Genomic DNA, 24,325 nt, shown 5'->3' with positions numbered 1-24,325 from the left:
CTTTGTATTCTGCATTTTTTACATAAAACATTTATGGAATGAATTGAGAAAGAGTAGTTTTCACCAATGTTTGAAAGGGTGCCTGTATGTTTTCAAAGTAAGCAACCTGATAACCAATACCCGGTATCATGTAAATGACAGCTTGAATAAGTAGTAATTGAAGCTTTAGTCGTAGACAATTTGGAACTAAGGGGTATTATGGCTGCAGCTTTTTGCTGGCAACAAGAAATTGACTGGTCTATGGACTAGAGACAGTTATCAATGACAGAGACCTTTTACCTAACAATAACTGTGACTGGATCTCAGGTAACCGAACAGCTTGGAACTGGGGACAAGTTACAGATTCTTCCCAGCTCTGGAGCAGTCTCTCAGTTCTCTGCAGTTACAACTCATTGGAATCCCCCAAAAAATCAGTTTCCATTTCCTGGAACAGTTATTGTATGCTGCAACTTTTGACTGATAAGTGAACCTGCCACCTTGTGCCTCTTACCAACCAGTGGAAGCATCTGGAGAATGATGTCTGAAGCAAAGTGCTGACCAGCAGAAGTGTTTTAAGGATTATTTCAATGACAGAACCTGATAATATAAATTACTGAACTGTCTTTCCAATTTTTCCCTTCAGTCCATAATTTATTTTGACCCTGCTTGTTTGTATGTGATTGAGAGAGCGCGAGAGTTTACATGGGTTTAGAGTTTTGACTTTTACTGTTACAACTGTTTACCTGTAACCAGGTCTAGTTACTAGAAATAAGTAGTCATTTTTATTCACTACAGAAATCTGGTCTGTGTTTTCCATTAACCCAGACCTGAAAGTCAAGGAAATAGGACACCTTTACACACTTTATAAAGTGTTAACTTTAGTGACGACTCGAGGAATAAGGGGCTCCATTTCCAGGCATAACAGTATGTTTGTATGTTCTATAATAACAACTAATTATTTCAACTGTCTCAGATCAATAGGTCCCGGGATTTGACAACTTTCATTCCCATTAATTTCTCTAATGCTACTTTTTTTGATGAACATTATATCCCTATTGTTTCTGGATTTTGTTTTGTATCTTCCTTAATTAGTTCCTCAATTAATTACTTTGCTTCTTGGCCATTTCCAAAGCACAAAGTCAGGTTTCACTTGAATGCTGACAAGTTACCTTACAAAGTTACCTTTTGTAGGTTCCGTTCCAAACTATACTCATGCGTTTGAAGACCTCACTGCTCAATAACAGAACATCCTCCACCAACTCTGACACCCGATTAGTTAAATCAACCTGTTTTTAATGAATGATTTCCGTAGTCATTTTCTGAGTCTCGTTGCTGGCTACAAACTTGAAGCTTATAAACAATTGCTGGCATTCAGCTTGTGGTCAGACATTGATGATTTGAGTCAACATTCAGTCAGTATTTTGAGGGGATTATAACCATGTAATATAATGCAACAAGTCCCAGTGTTCCTGGGTGTGGAACTGAGGTGAAAGGGTTGAGAGGTTTTCTGTGGTTTCTTGATAAATATTTGTTGGGATACTGACTCCAATATTGTTGATTTAGAGGCAGGAGGACAACAGACAACTTTTGGAAAGGAGCATAGAACGTTTTTCTTATTTCAAACAATATGCCATCCTTGGGATGTTTGGCATTGTTGTCAAAACGAACAGTTCACATCTATGTAGCAATATGAAGATAGATTTTTCATTTTGATTTTATTGTCACATATTCAAGTACAAAAGTGCAGGAATACAGTGAAAGGTGTAAAATGTCAGCACACTACCATGTTACGTACAAGTACCTAGGTACACAATCTTAAGAACAAGATAACAAGAAAAAAAAGAGTTAAAAGTTAAACATTGCAGTAATTATAGGATAGCATAAAACATACTAAAGTAAAGGTTAAAAGTTACACATCCAGATCCAAGATGGCAGAGTAGGATACTAGATACATACAAACATTATTCATTAAGACTGAAACATTCACAACAATCTTCAGTCAAAAGTACAGATTGGATGATCCATTTCAGCCTCCTTCAGTGGCCCTCAGCATCACAGAATCCAGTCTTTAGCCAATTTGATTCAGTTCATGTGATACTAACAAATAGTTGGAGGTACTGAATATTGCAGAGGCCATGGGCCCTGACAACATTCTGCCAATAGTGTTGAAGATGTGCTGCTCCTCTAGCCAAGCTCTTCCAGTACAGTTATGACACTGGCATCTACCAAAAAATGTGGAAAATTGCCACGCAATGTCCTCTACACAAAAAACTGGACAAATCCAACCCAGCCAATTACCACGCCATCAGTCTACTCAATTAAAAAAGTGATGGAAGGTGTCATCAACAGTGCTACCAAGCAGAACCTGCTCAGCAATAACCTGCTCAGTGACACCCTGTTTAGGTTCTGTCAGGGTGACTCAGCTCCTGATCTCATTACAGCCTTGGTTCAAACATGGACAAAACAATTGAATTCCAGAGGTGAGGGGAGAGTAACTGTCCATGATATCAAGGCCACATTCAACTGAGTGTGGCATCAAAGAGCTCGAGCAAAACTAGAACCAATAGTAATCGGGGGCAAATTCTCCGCCAGTTATAGTAGGAGTAGAGGAACGAGGGGTGTGGGTCCTTTTAGGGTAGAGAATAATAGAAAGAATATCAAGCTTATCAGACAAATTTAAATCAGGAATTATATATGTATTTAATAAAAGCAGAGGGGGTGGTAAACTGATTACCTCAGCTGGTTCTTGATTGGCAGCTTACTCATGCATTCATTCAATTTCACGGAGACACTATTTTGATTGTAACTTTCTTAAAGGGGACAGAGCCCTATTCAATATGTATCTAACAGGTACATGCTGATGGAGAAAACTTGCTTGCTTGCTTGATATTCAATTTGATGTAATCATTGCCCAGTTGATTGACTTGTGGACTTGATATGATCACAATAACAGTTAATTTATGGAATTACATAATTTTGATGGAAGGAAGTATAAGAACATAAGAACTAGGAGCAGGAATAGGCCATCTGGCCCTTCAAGCCTGCTCCATCTTTCAATAAGATCATGGCTGATCTTTTCATGGACTCAGCTCCACTTACCCACCCTCTCACTGTAACCCTTAATTCCTTTATCATTTAAAAAAAATCTATCTTAGCTTTAAAAGCATTTACTGAGGAAGCCTCAACTACTTCATTGGGTATGGAATTCCACAGATTCAAACCCCCTGGGTGAAGAAGTTCCTTCTCAATTCAGTCCTAAATCTGCTTCCCCTAATTTTGAGGCTATGCCCTCTTGTCCTAGTCTCACCTGCCAGTGGAAACATCCTCCCTACTTCTGTCTTATCAATTCCCTTCATCATTTTATATGTTTCAATAAGATTCCCCCCCCTCCATTCTCCTTAATTCCAATGAATATAATTCCAGTCTACTCAGTCTCTCCTCATACGTCAATGCCCCCAAATCAACCTAGTGAACCTTGTCTGCACCCCGTCAGGTGCCAGTATATCCTTCCTCAAGTAAGGAGACCAAAACTACATGCAGCATTCAGATATGACCTCACTAGCACTCTACACAGCTGCAACATAATCTCCCTGCTTTTAAAATCAATCCCTTTAGCAATGAAGGACAACATTCCATTTGCCTTCCTAATTACCTGTGGTACCTGCAGACCAACCTTCTGTGATTCATGCACAAGGGCATCCATGTCCCTCTGCACAGCAGCACGCTGCAACTTTTTACCATTCAAATAGTAGTCATTATTACTGTTATGGCTACCCAAATGGATGATTTCATATTTATCAACATTGTACTCCATCTGCTAGATCTTTGCCTACTCACTTCAGCTATCTATGTCACTCTGCAAAGTTTCACAGTCCTCTGCACACTTGGCTCTACCACTTTTCTTAGTGTTATTCACAAACTTTGACACACTTTCCCCAAATCCAAATCATCCATGTAAATTGTGAATAATTGCAGTCCCAAGACTGATCCTTGAGGCACACCACTAGTCACTGATTGTCAACCAAAATAGCACTTATTTATCTCCACTCTGCTTCCTGATAGTTAACCAATTCTCCAGCCATGCTAATACATTGCCTGTAACGCCATGTACTTTTATCTTATGCAGCAGCCTTTTGTGCAGCATCTTGTCAAATGCCTTTTGGAAATCGAGGTACACCACATCTACTGGGTCCCTGTTGTCCACCGTGCTGTAATGTCTTCATAGAATTCTAGTAGATCAGTTAAGTATTACCTGCCCTTTATGAATCCATGTTGTGTCTGCCCAATGGGGCAATTCCAATTAGAGGCCTTGCTATTTCTTCCTTAATAATAGACTCAAGCATTTTTATCCCCACTACAGAGGTTAAGCTAACCTGTCTATAATTCCCCATCTTATGTCTACTTCCCTTTTTAAACAGTGATGTCACATTTGTTGTTTTCCAATCTGCTGGAACTGCCCCAGAGTCCAGTGAATTTTGGAAAATTACCACAAGTGCATCTGCAATTTCTCCCGCCATCTCTTTTAGTACCCTGGGATACATTCCATCAGAGCCGGGAGACTTGTCTATCCTTTGCTCCATTAGCTTGCTCAACATGATTTCTTTCGTGATCGTGATTGTTTCCAGGTCCTCACCTACCTTGGTCTCTTTGTCAATTACTGGCATGTTATTCGTGTCCTCTGCTGTGAAGACCAACGCAAAATACCTGTTCACTGCCTCGGCCATTTCCTCCAATCCCATAACTAAACGTCCCTTCACATCCTGTAAAAGGAACAATGTTTACTTTAGCAATTCTTTTTCATTTTATATACTTATAGAAACGTTTGCTATTTGTGTTTATATTGCCAGCTAGTTTATTCTCATAATGTATCTTACTTTTCTTTATAGCTCTTTTTTGTGGCTTTCTGTTGACTGTTAAAGCTTTCCCAATCTTCTACTTTCCCGCTGATCTTGGCCACTTGGTATGCCTTCTCTTTCAACTTGATAGGCTCCCTTATTTCCTTAGCTACCCATAGCAGGTTATCACTTTTCCTATAGTCCCTTTTTTTTCCCCACTGGTATGTACTTTTACTGAGCACTGAAAAATTGCTTTGAAAATCTTCCACTGTTCATCAAATGTCCCACCATAAAGTCTTTGCTTTCAGCTGCCACTTTGGCCAACTCCTCCCTCATCCTTCTAAAGTCTCCCTTGTTTAAGCACAAGATGCTAATATTAGATTTTATCTTCACAGTCTCCATCTGTATTCTAAATTCAAACATACTGTGATCGCTCCTTCCAAGAGGATCCTGAACTGTAACGTTATTAAGCATTCCTGTCTCATTACACAGAACCAGATCTAGGATAACTTGCTCCTTGTCGGTTCCATTACATACTGTTCAAGAAAACTATTGTTGATACATTCAATGAACTCCTCCTCAAGGCTCTCCTGGCTGACCTGTTCAACCCAATCGACAAAAATAGCATGGTACATGTGTTTGACAGAGTGATCTCCATCATCCTGTGAGACCATTTTGAGTTCCTCTCCTTGTTGCAATCAATTACTGTTCTAATAAACTGCTGTTCCTGCTGAATTCCATAGTTTCACAGTAACAGGAGCAGGTGTAGGTCACTTGGCCTGTCAAGCCTGCTCCACCACTCATTAAGATCATGGCTGATCTATCCATTGCCTCAGCTCCTCCTACCTGCATGATCCCCATTACCCTTAACACACCTGACATACAAAAAAAAAATCATCCAATGGTGTCTTGAATATTATTTAATGAAGCTGCCTCAACTGCTTCCTTAGGCAGAGAATTCCATAAATTCCACACGCTACTCTCTGAAGTCATAGAGATGTACAGCATGGAAACAGACTTTTTGGTTCAATACCGACCAGATATCCCAACCCAATCTAGTCCCACCTTCCAGCACTTGACCGATATCCATCTAAACCCTTCCTATTCATATACCCATCCAGATGTCTTTTAAATGTGGTTATTGTACCAGCCTCCTCCACTTCCTCTGGCAGCTTATTCCATACACATACCACCCTCTGCATGAAAAAGTTGCCCTTTAGGTCCCTTTTATATCTTTCCTCTCTCACCCTAAACCTATGCCCTCTAATGCTGGAATCCCCCACCCTAGGGAAAAGACCTTGTTCATTTATCCTATCCATGACCTTCATGATTTTATAAACCTCTCAGCCTCCAACATTCCAGGGAAAACAGCCCCAGCCTATTCAGTCCCTTCCTTTAGATCAAATCCTCCAACCCTGGCAACAACGTCCTTGTAAATCTTTCCTGAATCCTTTCAACAGCCTGATGATAGGAAGGAGACAAGAATTGTACGCAACATTCCAAAAGTGGCCTAAACAATGTCCTGTACAGCCACAACATGACCTCCCAACTCCTGTACTCAATACACTGACCAATAAAGGAAAGCATACCAAACGCCTTCTTCACTATCCTATCTACCTGCGACTCCACTTTCATGGAGCTATGAACCTGCACTCCAAGGTCTCTTTGTTCAGCAACACTCCCTAGGACCTTACCATTAAGTGTACAAGTCCTGCTAAGATTTGCTTTCCCAAAATGCAGCACCTCACATTTATCTTTGCTGACCACTACACTTCCCATTTTGGTGTCATCTGCAAACTTACTAACTATACCTCTTATGTTCACATCCAAATCATTTATATAATGACGAAAAGTACTGGACCCAGCACCGGCCCTTGTGGCATACTATTGGTCACAGGCCTCCAGTCTGAAAAGCAATCCTCCATCACCACCCTCTGTCTTCTACCTTCGAGCCAGTTCTGTATCCAGATGGCTAGTTCTCCCTGTATTTCACGAGATCTAACCTTGCTAACCAGTCTCCCATGGGGAACCTTGTCAAATGCCTTACTGAAGTCCATATAGATCATGTCTACCGCTCTGCCTTCATCAATCATAGAACATAGAACATTACAGCGCAATGCAGGCCCTTCAGTCCTCAATGTTGCGCCGACCTGTGAAATCAATCTGAAGCCCATTTAACCCATGCTACTGCATTCTTGTCCATATGCCTATCCAATTACCATTTAAATGCCCTTAAAGGTTGGCGAGTCTACTACTGTTGCAGGCAGTGCGTTCCACGCCTCTACTACTGAGTAAAGAAACTCCTCTGACATCTGTCCTGTATCTATTACCCCTTAATTTAAAGCTATGTCCCCTCGTGCTAGCCATCACCATCTGAGGAAAAAGGCTCTCACTGTCCACCCTATCTAACCCTCTGATTATCTTGTATGTCTCAATTAAATCACCTCTCAACCTACTTCTCTCTAATGAAAACAGCCTCAAGTCCCTCAGCCTTTCCTCGTAAGACTTCCCCTCCATACCAGGCAACACCCTAGTAACTTTCCAGGATCCGTGTGCATGGACACTGACATCTGTTCATCTACATTGCCAAGAATCTTACCATTAGCCCAGAACTCTTTATTCCTGTTGCTCCACGTTTCCACCTTAAACTCTATTTACCACCTCTCAGCCCAGCTCGGCAGCTTATCCATGTCCCTCTGTAACCCATAACATTCTTCGGCACTATCCACAACTCTACCAACCTTCGTGTCATCGCAAATTTACTAACCCATTCTTCTGCACCTGCATTCAGGTTATTAATAAAAATGACAAACAGCAGTGGCCCCAAAACAGATCCTTGCAGTGCACCACTAATATCAATTGAACTCCGGGATGAACATTTCCTATCAACCACCACCCTCTGTCTTCGTTCAGCTAACCAATTTCTGATCCAAACTGCTAAATCACCCTCAATCCCAAGCCTCCGTATTTTGTGTAATAGCCGACCATGGAGAACCTTATCAAACACCTTACTGAAATCCGTCTACACCACATTAACCACTTTACCTTTATCCACCTGGGTGGTCACCTTTCCAATGAAATCCTCTTTGTTATTTCTTCAAAAATCTCAATCCAGTTCGTGAGACATGATTTTCCACACACAAAGCCATGCTGACTATCCCTAAACAGTCTTTGCCTTTCCAGAAACATGTAAATCCTGTCCCTCAGCATTTCTTCCAACAACTTTCCAAAGTTTCCACATCCTTTCTATAATGCAGTGACCAGAACTGTACACAATACTCCAAGTGCAGCCGCACCAGACACCACTGATGTCAGCTGAAGAGTTTTAGGGTCTGGAGTCCATGTGGGATCAGTTGGTTCTTTAAGGACCGCAATTTCCCCTCCCATGTGGTTGATGATGCCCTCCAGCATATCACATCCACTTCCCGCACCTCTGCCCTCGAACCCTACCCTCCAACTGGAACAAGGACAGAAACTCTTTGTTCCTTACCTTCCACCCCAACAACCTCCGCCATTTCCGTCACCTACAAACGGATCCCACCACCAGGGATATATTTCTCTCCCCACTCCTATCCACTTTCTGCAAAGACAGTTCCCTCCACGACAGCCTGGTCAGGTCCATGCCTTACAACCCACCCTCCCCTCCAAGCACCTTGCCCTGCCACCACAAGAATTGCAAAACCTGCGCCCACACCTCCCCCTTCACCTCCATCCAAGGCCCCAGAGGAGCCTTCCACATCCATCAAAGTTTCACTTGCACTTCCACACGTCATTTATTTGTATCTGTTGCTCCCGATGCGGTCTGCTTTACACTGGAGAGACCAGACGCCTTCTCGCAGAGTGCTTCAGGGAACATCTCCGGCACACCTGCACCAACCAACCCCACTGACCCGTGGCCGAACACTTCAACTCCCTCTCCGCCAAGTACACGCAGGTCTGGGCCTCCTCCATCGCCACTCCCTAACCACCTGACACCGGGAGGAAGAACACCTCATCTTCCGTCTCAGGACCCTCCAACTCCATGGTATCAATGTGGATTTCACCAGTTTCCTCATTTCCCCTCCCCCCACCTTATCCCAGTTCCAACCTTACAACTCAGCATCACCCTCATGACCTGGCCACCTTCCTTCCAACCTATCCGTACCACCTTCCCCTCCCCTCCGACCTATCAGCATTAGCCCCACCTCCATCCACTCACCACACTCTCAGCTATCTTCCGCACAGCCCTCCCATTTATCTCTCCACCCCCAAGGCTCCCAGCCTCATTGCTGATGAAGGGCTTTTGCCCAAACCAACAATTTTCCTACTCCTTGGATGCTGCCTGACCTGCTGTGCTTTTCCAGCACCACACTCGACCACTGACGTCAGGCTCACTGGTCTATAGTTCCCTGGTTTTCCTTACCACCATTCTTAAATAGTGGCACCACATTAGCCAACCTCCAGTCTTCCAGCACCTCATCTGTGATCATCGATGATAGAAATGTCTCAGCAAGGGGCCTAGCAACGACTTCTCTAGCTTCTCACAGTGTTCTAGGGTACACCTGATCAGGTCCTGGGGATTCATCCACTTTTATGCATCTCCTCCTCCTCTGTAAGATGGACATTTTTGAAGATGTCACCATCTTTTAGAATTAGAATTTCTACAGTGTGGAAACAAGCTCTTTGGCCCTGCAAGTCCACACTGACCAATTGAAGAGTAACCTACCTAGACTTATTGTTCTATTACTTCACAATCTCCCCTGACTAATGTACCTAACCTATACATCCCTGAACATGATGGGCAATTTAGCACAGCCAATTCACCAAACCTGCACATCTTTGGACTGTGGGAGGAAACTGGAGTAACTGGAGGAAACTCACGCAGACACGGGGAGAATGTGCAAACTCCATACAGACAGTTGCCCGAGGCTTGAATTGAACCCGGGTCCCTGGCGCTGTGAGGCACTGTGCTGCCCCAATCTACTTCCATATCTTCCAAGTCCTTTTCCGCAATAAACACTGATGCAAAATTCTCATTTAGTATCTCCCGCATCTCCTGTGGCTCCACACATAGACTGCCTTACTGGTCTTTGAGTTGCTTTATACTCACGTCTTTCCTAAATCTACTCCCCCTAATCTTGAGGCCATGACCCCTAATCCAAGCCTTACCCACCAGCAAAATCAACTTGCCTGCTTCTATCTTATCTATCCCTTTCATAATTTTTCTAAGTTTCCCAACACCTTCAGAGTGCCCTTGCCTCAGAGACTGGGGTCACTCCTATAGAGTCATACCTGACACAGTGGAAGATGACTGTGGTTGTTAAAAGGTCAGACATCTCAACTCCTGGACATCTTTGTAGGAGGTCCTCAGTGTACAATCCTAAGCCCAACCCCCATCTTCAGCTGCTTCATCAATGAAATACCCTCCATCATAAGGCTGGGTGGGTGTGTTCACTGATCATTGCACAATGTTCAGCACCATTTGTGACTCCACAGAAACTTCAGATAGTCCATGTGAAAAACATAAAGGGTCACTATTATTTAAATAATATATTGGAAAATGTGATCATGCAAAGGACACTTAGCACTCAGGCTCTGACCCTCACTAAAGGCTTTACCCTCATCAACTGTCCCTCAGCCTCAGGCCACACCCCTCAGCCTCAGGCCACACCCCTCAGCCTCAGGCCACACCCCTCAGCCTCAGGCCACACCCCTCAGCCAATAAGACGCGCTCCTTACACTGAGGACACACCCTCAACCTGAGGATCCATCACTCACTCTTAGTCCACGCCCCACACCCTCAGGACACACCCCTCATCCCTAGGCCACTCCCTTCATCCTCAGGATACGGTTCTCTCCCATACACCGCGCTCCTCACTTCCAGCAAACACCCCACAACCACTGACCCTGCCACTCACCCTGATGACATAGGCCGCGCCCCTGACACTCAGGACACACCCCTCTCCAACAGGCCGCGCTGCTAATTCACAGGACACAGCCCGAAAACAGTGGCCCTGCCCCAACCAGCACAACACGCACCCGGATCCGTAGGCTCCGCCCCTCCCGTGTTGACACTGCCAATCATCCTTAAGACACACACCCCTCCCTAACGTCGCGCTCTTCAACCTCAGGACACACCCCTCAATAGAGCCCCGCCCCTCAAACCAGACACACCATTCACGCACAGGCCACGCCCGTCACCCTCAGCAGGCGCACCGCAACAATAGGCCCCGCCCCTCACCAATCCCCACAACGATAGGCCCCGCCCCTCACCAATCCCCACAACGATAGGCCCCGCCCCTCACCAATCCCCACAACGATAGGCCCCGCCCCTCACCAATCCCCACAACGATAGGCCCCGCCCCTCACCGATCCTCACAACGATAGGCCCCGCCCCTCACCGATCCTCACAACGATAGGCCCCGCCCCTCACCGATCCTCACGATAGGCCCCGCCCCTCACCGATCCTCACAACGATAGGCCCCGCCCCTCACCGATCCTCACAACGATAGGCCCCGCCCCTCACCGATCCTCACAACGATAGGCCCCGCCCCTCACCGATCCTCACAACGATAGGCCCCGCCCCCAGTCTGAGAAGGGTTTTGCCCGAAACGCCGATGAAAGGCTTAACAATCAATTTTTCAATGTATAATTTCAGTTACATCACACTGTAAATGTTTGCTGTAAATTCTCTGTTAGGATTGTGTCCTCCACAACCACCTGAAGGAGCAGTGCTCTGAAAGCTAGTGCTTCCAATTAAACCTGTTGGACTATAACCTGGTGTTGTGTGATTTTTAACTTTGTCCACCCCAGTCCAACACCGGCATCTCCAACTCACGCAAATGACCCGACGTTCAGCCTCAGCAATTCATGAATCCCATAGTCCCGGCCCCTCACACACAGGCCAACACTGAGAGGGACCAACCGAGAGAGACGCTGCAGGGAACCCCAAGGCCCAGAGGCTGGATTTTTGACGCATGCTCAATCCAGGTCATTTAACGGTCGTCCTCCGCCCACTGCTACAGCACCATCATGATTGTGCGGGGCGGTCTGCGCACCACGTGGTGGCCGCCATGTTTTTGCGGGGCGGCCACCCCATCCTATCGTGCTCTCCGATTGGCCAGCGGTCAGAGGCCGCAGGTGCGTGTCATTGAGCGCGAGGCACCGCATCGTTACGGAGACGGAGAGGAAGCCGAGGGTCAGTGAGTGGACACCGAGGGGGAGAGACCCGAGGGTCAGTGAGTGGACACCGAGAGGGAGAGAGAGAGACCCGAGGGTCAGTGAGTGGACACCGAGAGGGAGAGACCCGAGGGTCAGTGAGTAGACACCGAGAGAGAGAGACCCGAGGGTCAGTGAGTGGACACCGAGAGAGAGAGAGACCCGAGGGTCAGTGAGTGGACACCGAGAGGGAGAGACCCGAGGGTCAGTGAGTAGACACCGAGAGAGAGAGACCCGAGGGTCAGTGAGTGGACACCGAGAGAGAGAGAGACCCGAGGGTCAGTGAGTGGACACCGAGAGGGAGAGACCCGAGGGTCAGTGAGTAGACACCGAGAGAGAGAGACCCGAGGGTCAGTGAGTGGACACCGAGAGAGAGAGAGACCCGAGGGTCAGTGAGTGGACACCGAGAGAGAGAGAGACCCGAGGGTCAGTGAGTGGACACCGAGAGAGAGAGAGACCCGAGGGTCAGTGAGTGGACACCGAGAGAGAGAGAGACCCGAGGGTCAGTGAGTGGACACCGAGAGAGAGAGAGACCCGAGGGTCAGTGAGTGGACACCGAGAGAGAGAGAGACCCGAGGGTCAGTGAGTGGACACCGAGAGAGAGAGAGACCCGAGGGTCAGTGAGTGGACACCGAGAGAGAGAGAGACCCGAGGGTCAGTGAGTGGACACCGAGAGAGAGAGAGACCCGAGGGTCAGTGAGTGGACACCGAGAGAGAGAGAGACCCGAGGGTCAGTGAGTGGACACCGAGAGAGAGAGAGACCCGAGGGTCAGTGAGTGGACACCGAGAGAGAGAGAGACCCGAGGGTCAGTGAGTGGACACCGAGAGAGAGAGAGACCCGAGGGTCAGTGAGTGGACACCGAGAGAGAGAGAGACCCGAGGGTCAGTGAGTGGACACCGAGAGAGAGAGAGACCCGAGGGTCAGTGAGTGGACACCGAGAGAGAGAGAGACCCGAGGGTCAGTGAGTGGACACCGAGAGAGAGAGAGACCCGAGGGTCAGTGAGTGGACACCGAGAGAGAGAGAGACCCGAGGGTCAGTGAGTGGACACCGAGAGAGAGAGAGACCCGAGGGTCAGTGAGTGGACACCGAGAGGGAGAGACCCGAGGGTCAGTGAGTGGACACCGAGAGGGAGAGACCCGAGGGTCAGTGAGTGGACACCGAGAGGGAGAGAGACCCGAGGGTCAGTGAGTGGACACCGAGAGGGAGAGACCCGAGGGTCAGTGAGTGGACACCGAGAGGGAGAGACCCGAGGGTCAGTGAGTGGACACCGAGAGAGAGAGAGACCCGAGGGTCAGTGAGTGGACACCGCAAGAGAGAGAGACCCGAGGGTCAGTGAGTGGACACCGAGAGAGAGAGACCCGAGGGTCAGTGAGTGGACACCGAGAGGGAGAGAGACCCGAGGGTCAGTGAATGGACACCGAGAGGGAGAGAGACCCGAGGGTCAGTGAATGGACACGGAGAGAAAGAAACCCGAGCATCAGTGAGTGGACAGACAGAGAGAGTTATTCCCGAGGGTCAGTGTCTGGACACCGAAGGAGGGAGGGAGGGAGAGAGAGAGTGACCCGAGGGTCAGTGTGTGGACTGACAGACAGAGAGAGAGAGACCCAACAGTCATTGAGTGGACCCCAAAAGAGTGAGAGTGGTCTGTGTGGCCTGAGGTTTAGTGACTGGGCACTGACTCTCAGGAGATTTGAGGGTTGGTGACTGGATCCTGTGTGTGAGCAAGAGTCAGTGAGGCCATTGGAGAGCACGGTTCACACAGTCCAACAGTATCCCAGACCTGACTCTGCTAGGGAGGGGGTAAGCAAGCTCCCAATGTGGTCATACTGAGCCTGAGGGAGTTCAATTGCCCCTGTATAACAGGGGCTCCATCCTGGTCTGAGGGGTATATGGGTATCACTGACATTTTTGAAGGTTTTGCCATGGAATGGGGGTGAGGGGCACAATGACCTTGTCCAAGGCTTGGCTTACCCTTTAAGGGCAGTTTGTCTTCTGAGAGTTGTGCACCTTAGGAACACACTGTGTGGTGGTAGAGGTGTGATCATTGAATATTTTCGAGACAGAGTAGGTAAATGCTTGTTCAACAGGGGAGTCAAAAGTTCTCAGGGATTGAAATGTACGAAATAGGAGCATTCATCCCTTTGAGGCTGCTTTGTAATTCCATATGGTCCTGGCTAATCATCCAACTAAGTCTATTTTCCTGCTTTCCCCCCACACCCTTTGGTCCCTTTACCCAGAAGGATTATATCCATCTCTTTGAAATGATGGGTAAATAAGAATGTGGAATGCAAAACTTAAACAGGTCAGCCCTGATATTGAATGACAGAGTAGGTTTGATGGGCCAGGTGGTTAAATTCTGTTTTGTATTTTTGGAAAGAGATTGGAAATGGGGAGGGAAATGGAAAAGGAGACAGAAAGGATGCGACAGAGTGATGGAGTGGAAGATGGAGGGTGAGATTGGTGGATGAAGTGAGGAAAAAGGAAGGATAGTGTGGAAGGGGGAGGGGCAGAGTATGGTTGAGAGGGAATAGAGGGAGGGACAAATGGAGCTGGAGGGAGAGGGGACAGAATAGGTGAGGGAAAAGAGAGGGACAGAGATTGTAAGGGAGAGACTGAGTACACATGGAGACTGAGGAGCAAGGGGATGGCGAGAGAGTCCGGTGTGAAGGGGAAGGGGCATGAGTTTAGAGAGAGACAGGTATATATACGTGGGGAGGGAGAAATGAATATGGCTCTGTCGAGCAGACCATCAAGAACAGTTGAAATGTGACTAACCACCAGTGAGAAACAGATCACACTGAAGTCTGATGCAGGGCACATATCTCAGTCAAACAGTAGTTAACAAGAATATAATGGAGGCAGATGGTCAGGTGAAAAGAGAGACAGGAATCCATAACCTTAGCAGCATATCATCAGAGTCACATACTCTCAATCTCTACAGTGCTGCTAGGCTCTGAACTATAACGGTCAGAATGACTGCCAGAAAGCCAAGGGAGTCACTAGTAAATCAAACAAGGAGAAGGTTGCTCTGGGAGTGGTGAAACTAGTTATTGCAGGAAGTAGTTGAGGGAAATAGCAAAAGTGCTTTAAAGAGGAAGTTTGAATAACATAATAGCACGGTGGCACAGTGCTTAGCACTGCTGTCTCACAGCGCCTGAGACCCGGGTTCAATTCCCGACTCAGGCGACTGACTGTGTGGAGTTTGCACGTTCTCCCCGTGTCTGCGTGGGTTTCCTCCGGGTGCTCTGGTTTCCTCCCACAGTCCAAAGATATGCAGGTTAGGTGAATTGGCCATGCTAAAATTGCTCGTAGTGTTAGGTAAAAGGGGTAAATGTAGGGGAATGGGTGGGTTGCGCTTCGGCGGGTCGGTGTGGACTTGTTGGGCCGAAGGGCCTGTTTCCACACTGTAAGTAATCTAATCTAATCTAATAGAGAAAGGAACACTCAAGGAAATGTCAATAGGGTGGAATGCATAGACACCCATATATATTTGGGCTGAATGTCCTGTTTCTGTACTGTTTCAATTAAATGTGGCCGACACTCATGGTAGGAACTTAGGAACTGCCCATGTCCCTCCGGTTCAACGTCCATCCCAGTAACATCAGATAGCAATAATTCTCTTCATTCTCTCATGTGACGTGGGTGTCTCTGGCAAGACTTTGGCGTGGTCATCAATTTACTCACAGCAAGAAGATCCCAGAACATGAGAATAATCTGTTTCAGTGATGCATGTTGAAAGATGAACATTGGCCACCGCACTGAAGAGAACTCTCCTGCTCTCCTTCAAAATGCTGCAATGGGATCTTAAATCGCTCATCAAAAGATGGTGTGGCAATGCAGGATTCCCTTATTACTCCACTGCAGTCTCAACCCTTTATTTTGGGGGAATTTCAACTCTGAGGTGGGACTTGAACTCTTCCCCTTCTGAGTACTGCCCACTGAGCCTTGCTGACACCTTTATAGTTTGTAATTCTGATGTAAAAAAATCAGAGCTGACAATGATGGGTGCAGGCTCCCTTTCACCCATTGTCTTGAGGATTGGTTCCTGGTCAAGGTAAGCTAAGAAACTGAAAAGCAGAAACATTAATAGAAATGTGCTAAAATTAGCTTTCACTTCAAGAAGGTTAACATCGTGCCAGGATTACAAACTGCTTTAATTCTGCTTAAACTCACTGAAGCTTTGGACTGTCTTGCTGACTTATGTACACAGTAATTCAACAAACTGCTGTGCTGTTCTGAAACAACTGATGTGACAAAGATTATAGAAATGTATGCTTTGTCTGTGAGAGTTTAAATGTTCCTTCTCTTCCTATAGGCTGGATAGAATGTCCCCTCCCCTTCATTTGGTTTATCTTCTAACCAGACTTGGACAGCGTGTTCTCTTCAACTGTTGGCTGTTCCACCTGGCTAAAACCCGATGATCTCTGCTCCGCCTATCCATGAGACGTTGTGTTTGCACAGACATTCTGGTGGGTCGTTAATGAAAGGAATGACCAGAAAGAGGCGGCAATCAAACTGATCAGGAGACACACGGTTGAGGGAGAGGAGTCTGGCTGTGCCACTTTCACTGAGCCCTGCATTAGACCAGTTGCCTGTGGGTGTGTAGGTGTGTGCACACTAATGACCTCTTGGACTCATAATGAGAATGACACGGACCTTGCTGTGACGCTCTAAACTGCCCTCATTCCCCGGTCTGTCTGAACTGAGTGGTGATTCTCTCCCTGGGGAGGCTGTGACAACGTGGAGGGTTTGTGCGAGGAACAAGGCATTGTGCTGCAAACCTCCCCACCCAGCCCCCCGTGAGAATGGCCACTTCAACTGTAATGCGCTTTACTGTGGCTGACTATGTCATCTTTGCTCTCCTCCTGATCGTCTCCTCGGTCATTGGCCTCTTCTATGCATTGAGTGGTGGTCAGCAGCGGACGACGCAGGAGTTCCTGTTGGCGGGACGTAGCATGACCTTCTTGCCAGTCGCACTCTCCCTCCTTGCCTCCTTCCAGTCAGCTGTTGCCATCCTGGGTGTGCCAGCTGAGATCTACACGTTCGGCACTGAGTACTGGTTCTTGGGCTGCTCCTACTTCCTTGGGCTTCTCATTCCTGCTCACATCTTTGTCCCCATGTTCTACCGGCTGAAGATCACCAGTACCTATGAGGTAAGTGAAAAAACAGAAAGCAAGGGATTGGAGCAAGACATTACAAGGAGACCAGAATCCCTCCACCTGTCTTATGGAGAGAACCTGGGATTGTTTTTATCAGGTGGCTGTGGGGGTGGGAGGTAGTGGACATAATGGTCATATCAAAGGATTAGCAATCCACAACCCCAGGGTAATATCTGGGAACATGGGTTTGAATCCCACCAATGCAGATCGTGAAATTTGAATTCAAGACAAAATGTGGAATTTTAAAAATTGCCCTAATCGTAATCATGTAACCACTGTGAATTGTTGGATAAACCCATCTGGCCCACAAATATCCTTCAGGGAAAGTAAATCTGTCTTTCCTAGTCGGGTTTACGTGTGACTGCAGAACCGTGCAAAGTGATTAACTCTTAACTGCCCTCTGGGCAAATAGAGGTGGGCAATAAATGCCCACTTCCCAGGATCAAATAAAAAAAAATTAATTGGGGTCTTCAAGACGATCAGTTTTCAACAGGGAAACGGTTTCCAGTGGCAGGAGAATTGGTGAGCAGAAGGCTCCGATTTATCAGAGGGAACAGCTCGTTTGACAAAGAGTGGTTGTGTTCTGGAGTGTGCTGCTTGAAAGGAAAGTGGGAGCAGATGCAGACAGAACTTGTGAATGGAAATGGGTGAAATATTAGAGAGAGGAAGTTGTGGGATGAGTAAGTGAAGTAGCTGAGGAGCCAGGTCAACTGGTTTGTTTCTAAGAGCTGTCACAAGTAGGGTGAGCCAGCTCGACTCCGCCCTGGCCGTGCTTCTCAGATTCTATAAACTGGAATGATTACAACCTATTGGGCAAGATGAAACTGTGGCTTGCTTCACTTGGAGCGAAGTTGGCAAGGTGACTGAAACATTCTCTTCAGTGCTCTGGAAGGGTACCCACAGAACAGGATGTTCCCATTTGTGGGGAAGTTGGAAAATTGAGGTCAGACATTAGAGTAGCCACTGAAATGCCTTTACCCAAAAAATGGTTAGAATGTTAAACTCACTACCACAGGGAGTGGCTGAAGTGAATGATGTCAGGAGTGGACACCGAGAGAGAGGAACCTGCGGGTCAGTGAGTGGATACTGAGAGAGAGAGGAGAACCTGAGGGTCAGTGAGTGGATGTTAGGAGGAGGCTCACTTAGAGCATTAACTCTGGTATAGACTAGTTGGACACAATATGCTGTACATTGTCGATTTACGGGCCCCTTCTGGAAAGGACTGCAACTGTCCTTTAAGTACAGGATGGTTCAGTTGTTGACCAGTTGCAGTCGTTATGAGCTGTATTAGACTCTGTTTTAGATGCTTGCATGGATTGTTTTGGATATCACTTTATACGTTACAGGCTTCCTAAATGTGCATGACAATAAATGTTCACCTCTAGTCAGTACCACAAGGAAGTACCACTTTCCTGTTGATCGCACCAGCACTCCGTGCTTTTAGTCTGATCATTCTTAACAAATGCACGCCAAGGTTGAAATACAAAATAGAAACAACATGTTTTGGCTTTGAAATGTAAACTGCTTCTGTCTTCACACAGGCTGAAGATTCTCAGTATTTTATTTCAGATTAACATCTGCAGTGTTTTACATTTGTGGGGTGAAGTTCATTTGGTTAGTGGTTATGGCACAGGAGGAGATAATTTAGCCTGTCAAGGTCATGTCTAAGTGCAGCAATTCAATTCACTCCCCCGCTCAATCTGCATAGCCCTGCAAGTTAATTTCCTTCAAGTGCCCAGGCAATTTCATCTTGAAATCACTACTCATCTCTGGTTCCACCACCCTTATAGTTCAAAGCCATTGCTGTTTACTGCATTTAAAAAAAGATTCTGTATAATCATTCCCCTTACCTTTTGCCGACAACTGTAAATCGGTATCCCTGGTCCTCGTATACTCAGCTTTCCATTGTCTGCCTTCTATTGTCTGCCTTATCTAAACCTGTCAACCTACGAACACATTACTGGCAAATGTGAGCTTACAGATCAAAGACACTTACGGATTTTTAGTATTTTTAATCGACCTGTCCCCGGATGTTATGACACACCACTGGAGTGGGTAGTTCCTGAATCCAAGCCTCCTAGCTCAGGTGTAGGGACAATACCACAGTATCACGAGACCTTGTTACATGTTTTTGTTTCTTTTATATAGCTGGAAGTGTAATCACAAATGACAGAACAGTGTCTTTCCCTCCACCATCCAGTCATTCGAGGTATTTTTCATCTGTTAACCATCACCACTAAACCACCCACGTTCCAGTTGATTAACTTGTATGTAAAGCCTGCTAATTTATTTAAGACTGAGATTCTTGCTGAGTAGGGGAAATCAAGGATTCTGGCAAAAGGACACAAGTGGCCATGAGGAATTTGGATCAGCCATCATGCTATTGAATACTTCTGTTCCTATTTCTTATGGCAAGGCAATAATGTCGAAGGTAGAAGAGAAGGAGGGGATTAAATCCAAATAGAGTTGGAGGGAAGATAGCCTGTGTGGTTCCCACCTTTCTCCAAAAGTATCGAGGGTATTAGTGTACACAGGAGAAAGTGAGGTCTGCAGATGCTGGAGATCAGAGCTGAAAATGTGTTGCTGGAAAAGCACAGCAGGTCAGGCAGCATCCAAGGAACAGGAGATTCGATGTTTCAGGCATAAGCCTTCTTCCTGAAGAAGGGCTTATGCCCGAAACGTCGAATCTCCTGTTCCTTGGATGCTGCCTGACCTGCTGCGCTTTTCCAGCAACACATTTTCAGTCTCAGTGTACACAGCCTGCTCCCTGTCTAGCAACATCTGAGCAGAAACATAGCTGTGGAAGAGGGGCAGTCAATAGGCAAGCATGACCCTCTCCATGGCCCCCTGCCTAGATGTTTTATTGGTCAATATTGCAGGCCCAGGGTCACTCATGTGATGAGGTCCTCTGACTTGCCCACACCTCTCCATTCTGGATAACCAAAGGTCAGGAGTGTAGGGCAACCAAAGGTTCAGCAAATTATTTCTCAAATGATTCAAGAAGTTGTTACCACTTTTTGTAACACATAATGCCATCAACCACACCTGAATTCCCAATTAGTCAAGTTCCTAGTCCCTGCTGATCCCAGTTAAATTGAAGTAGTTGGGTGGGGCAGCTGGTGAGAAATGATAAAAAGCAGTCAAGGTTCTATCCCTTACTTTGCCCTTGATTCCTGGCCTGTTAGTATTTGTGGTGATTGGTGTGCTAATCACTAAGTTTTAATTCAGGGTATCCCCCTTACCCCCTCACTGCTCTCCCCTTTTCTCTCAGAAAATTAACTTCTACAACTCTCGTCTAAATCCACAAAATGACAAGAGTTGGATGAGGAATTTTTTTCAAGCTAGTTGTGAGCTAGAATTAACTGAGAGATGTTAGAAGCAGATTAAGTAATCGAAGGAGAATTGGATAAACCCTTGGAGGAAGTTGCATGCAAATTAGGGAGGCAGTGATAGTGTTGTCACTCGACCAGTAATCCAGAGCGCCAGGCTAGTGCCATGGTAACAGGGATTCAAATCCAAACTTGAACTGAATTTTAAAAAGCTGGAATTGAAACTGATCTAATGGTGACCATATATTGTTGATTGTCATAAAAATGAAAACTCCCCCGTTCTTACCTACCATTCAGTTGTATTATTTTGCTACAAAGTCCGATAAAAGGAATGAAATTGGACAGTTCACTCAGCCATTGACCAAGGTACCAGAAATGGCAATGCTAATCACAGCCCTGTGGATTCTGCAAAGTCGTTCTGGGCCTTGTACTAAAATTGGGAAGGCTTTCCCACAGACTAATTGAAGAATAGGCTGATACAGTCAGACTGGTGGGATCATCCCTCACACACACAATCTCAGACATCACCATCATGATCCAGTCCCATTGGTAGGAGAGACCCACCAGAGATGACAGCATACTAGTGTAAAGTCAGGAGGTACTTGCCCTAAGATTCGTCTGAAGTCTCATTAAGTCAAACATGGGTAAGGATGCCACCTGCTGATTGCCACCTCATGGCATACCCTTCCCACAGTTTCCAAGGTCTGTTACCATGAGCAGCTTGATAGTACCATAGGACCGAGATGGGTGAGACACCATCAAGAGGGAAAAACGTGCGTGGTCTTGTTCTTGTTTACCTATTGCAGGTGCATCTGTTCATAACAGCATAGCTAGGAATTACCATCGCATAGTCCTTGTTGAAACAAAGTCACGTCTTCAAATTGACAATACCCATCATTGTGTTGTGTGGTACTACCAAGGTGCTAATTGGAACTGAGCTTACCACTCTAAACCAGGCATCGAGAAGTTGATTTGGCCATCAGTAACAGCAGAATTGTATTCACCAACGTTCTGTACGCTCATGCCCTGTCATATAACCCAATCTACAGTTGCCACCTTGCCAGGAGATCAAAGTGGTTCAATGCAGAGTGCAAAGTCGCATGACACCAGGTTATAGTGTAACAGGTTTATTTGAAATCACAAGCTTTCGGAGCGTTGCTCCTTTGTCAGGTGAAGTGGAGGGAAATGACGGGGAGATAATGGTAACATGTAATTAACAGCATCAACAGATAAGTACAAATAGAGTGAGTGTACTGTAGACAGGCTGAATAACAAGTGAACTTTTATAATTATCTGTCTGCCTTAATCAGTACATAGATCGTGCCTTCACTTGTTCAACTGTTGACACTTTTAATACCTGCACTGACTTGTGACACTCCACTCACTGTTTGTATTTATCTGTTGACAATTTCAGGTAATTAAGAGTATCTAGCTGTTATATCTCTGTATATTCCATGCCTGTGTCCTTCTGTCCACTTCACCGAAAGAAGGAGCTGATAAACCTGTTGGACTCTAATCTGGTGTCGTGTAACTTCTGACTTTGTCACCCCAGGCCAACACTGGCACCTCCACGTGATGAAGAGTGCAGGAGAGAATGCCATGGGTGGTACAAAGTACACTTTAAAATAAAGGTGAAAATGGATACTGCAGATGCTGGAGTTCAGAGTCAAGATTAGAGTGGTGCTGGGAAAGCACAGCAGGTCAGGCAGCATCTGAGCAGCAGGAAAATCGACATTTTGGGCAAAAGCTCTTCATCAAGAAGGGCTTTAAAATAAAGGTATCAACATGACTAATATAGAAGACTATGCATGTTCCTGACAGGTGAGGTAGCATGCATTTGATGGGCTAAGTGATTCCACAAACAATGGATCAGATTTAAACTTAACGGTAATGCCACATCTGGTCGTGACTGGTGATAGACAGTTAACTCGCTGGAGGAGGTAGTGGCACCACAGATATTACCATCCTCGGTGATGGAAGAGCCCAGCACTTAATGCAAACAGCAAGGCTGTGGCAGTTGCATCCATCTTCAGCCTGAAATGGCGAGAGGATGATCCTTCTCTGCTTCCATCTGGGTCCTAAACATTATAGATGCCTGTCTTCAATCAATTCAGTTCATTCCACCCCAATATCACCAAACGGCTGAAGGCAATGCATTCTGCAAAATATATGGGCTCTGCCAACATCCTGCAATAGTGCTGAAAACCAGAGCGCCAGATTTACCCTGAGCTAAGCTGTTCCAAAACCGACATAAGCTTGGCTGTGAAAATTGCCCAGGTACGTTCTGGCCATTAAAAACAGAGCAAATCCAACCCGATGAATTATTGCCATATCAGCTTGCCGTCAATCTCGGCAAGTGACCACAGGTCTTGTTGACAGAATAACCTGAAACCCAGTTTGAGTTCTGCCAGGGCCTCTCAGTTCCTGAACTGCACACACGTGGTCCCAAGATGAACAGGTGAGATGAAAATGCCTCCCTTTGACAAAGTGTGGCATCAAGAATCCCGAGCAAGACTGGAGTAGATAGGAATCTAATGAAAACCTCTCAATATTGGAGTATACTTAGCACAAAGCAAGATGATTGTGGTTTATTTAAATAAAACAGAGAGTTGTGGATCCTGGAAATCTGGAGCAAAAACAGAAATTGCTGGAGAAACTCTGCAGTTCTGGCAATATCTGTGTAGAGAAAACACAGGCATTGTTTTGGGTCTAAGTGATCAGAACTGAAGATGATTGTGGTTTGTGGTCTAAATACATTATTGCTGAAGATCTTCAGGGTAGTGCCCTACAGCCAACTATCTTCCAAATGTTTTATCAATGTTCTTCCCGCTTATGATCTTAAGATGGTGAAAATGTTTGCTCAGGATTGGACAACGTTCAGAACCGTTTGTGATTCCTCCAGTTTTGAAGCAGTCATATTCAAATGTGACAAGACCTAGACAGTATCCAGGCTTGGGCTGACAAGTGCCAAGTAACATTTGTACAATGCAAATACCAAGCAATAACCATCCTCACAAGAGAGAATCTGACCATCATCCCTTAATGTTCAATTGCATTGCCATAACTGAATGTCTTGCCTGTCAGTATCCTGGAAGTCTCCATTGACCAAAAACTGAACTAAATTAGCTATATAAATATGGAGGTTACAATAGCAACTCGATGGCAAGATATTCTGCAGTGAGAAACTCCCCTGCAATCCCCACTTGTCTGGATGGTGCACTCCAACAGCACTCAAGTCATCACTATCCAGGACAAAGTATTTGATCAATATCATCTCCTCCATCAATGGGCAGTGGTAGTAGTGTGCACCATCGACAAGAAACACTGCAAGGCTCCACCAGCAGCATCTCCCAAATGTGTGACCTCTAAACCTTAGGAGGACAAGGGTAGCTGATGGCATGATCTCCTGTATCCTTCTAAGCCACGCAACATCTGGATTCAAAGCATTAAAGCTAATGCTTCAGTGTTGCTGGCTTAGAATCCTGGAACTCCCTTCTCAACTGTACTGTGGGTGTACATACATGTTGAGGACTGCAACAATTCAAGAGGGGCCTCACCCCAACCACCTCCAGTGAACTTAAGGATGTGCAATAAATGCTGACCAGGCCACCAAATTCCTTATTCCATGAACGGGTGCAGAGAATTAAGCTCTGTTGGATTGTCAGAAATCACCATCTGGTTTACTCAGCTTGTTTAGATGAGAAATTACTGTATTAGAAACAAAATAGGAGCAGGAGTAGGCCATTCAACAAGATAATGGCTGATCATCCAACTCAGCACCCTATAGCTGCTTTCCTACACACACTTTTTATCGCTTTAGCCCT

General features: G+C 46.0%; 1 protein-coding gene and 1 long non-coding RNA gene across 6 annotated transcripts in view; one reads left to right on the top strand and one right to left on the bottom strand.

Moving 5' to 3' along the window:
- Nucleotides 1-2,012: 2,012 nt before the first annotated feature.
- On the bottom strand, nt 2,013-10,755 carry LOC132826656 (uncharacterized). 2 transcript variants are annotated; one of them, XR_009645898.1, is made up of 3 exons: nt 10,712-10,755; nt 4,617-4,739; nt 2,013-2,201 (listed from the first exon to the last, which is right to left on the bottom strand). It is a non-coding gene; the product is annotated as an uncharacterized LOC132826656 (long non-coding RNA). The 2 variants fall into 2 exon arrangements; XR_009645899.1 differs by lacking the exon at nt 10,712-10,755 and adding an exon at nt 10,086-10,150.
- A 1,195-nt stretch (nt 10,756-11,950) lies between these two features.
- The window catches only part of slc5a6a (solute carrier family 5 member 6a), a 52,202-nt gene continuing 39,827 nt past the window's right edge, over nt 11,951-24,325 (top strand). For 2 of the 4 annotated variants that reach the window (XM_060834517.1, XM_060834489.1), the window contains exons 1-2: nt 11,951-11,991; nt 16,329-17,166. In XM_060834517.1, coding sequence (XP_060690500.1) covers nt 16,819-17,166 — 348 coding nt within the window. In that variant the 5' untranslated portion in view covers nt 11,951-11,991; nt 16,329-16,818. Of the gene's footprint in view, nt 11,992-13,226; nt 13,266-13,776; nt 13,814-16,328; nt 17,167-24,325 lie in introns of those variants that run through there. The other 2 variants (XM_060834509.1, XM_060834499.1) reach the window with 2 other exon arrangements.

Source organism: Hemiscyllium ocellatum, chromosome 2 (genome assembly GCF_020745735.1).
Source record: "Hemiscyllium ocellatum isolate sHemOce1 chromosome 2, sHemOce1.pat.X.cur, whole genome shotgun sequence".
In the NCBI taxonomy this organism is placed as follows: domain Eukaryota; kingdom Metazoa; phylum Chordata; class Chondrichthyes; order Orectolobiformes; family Hemiscylliidae; genus Hemiscyllium; species Hemiscyllium ocellatum.
Note: the sequence above shows the minus strand (reverse complement) of the source record. Positions and strands in the feature narration are given on the sequence as shown.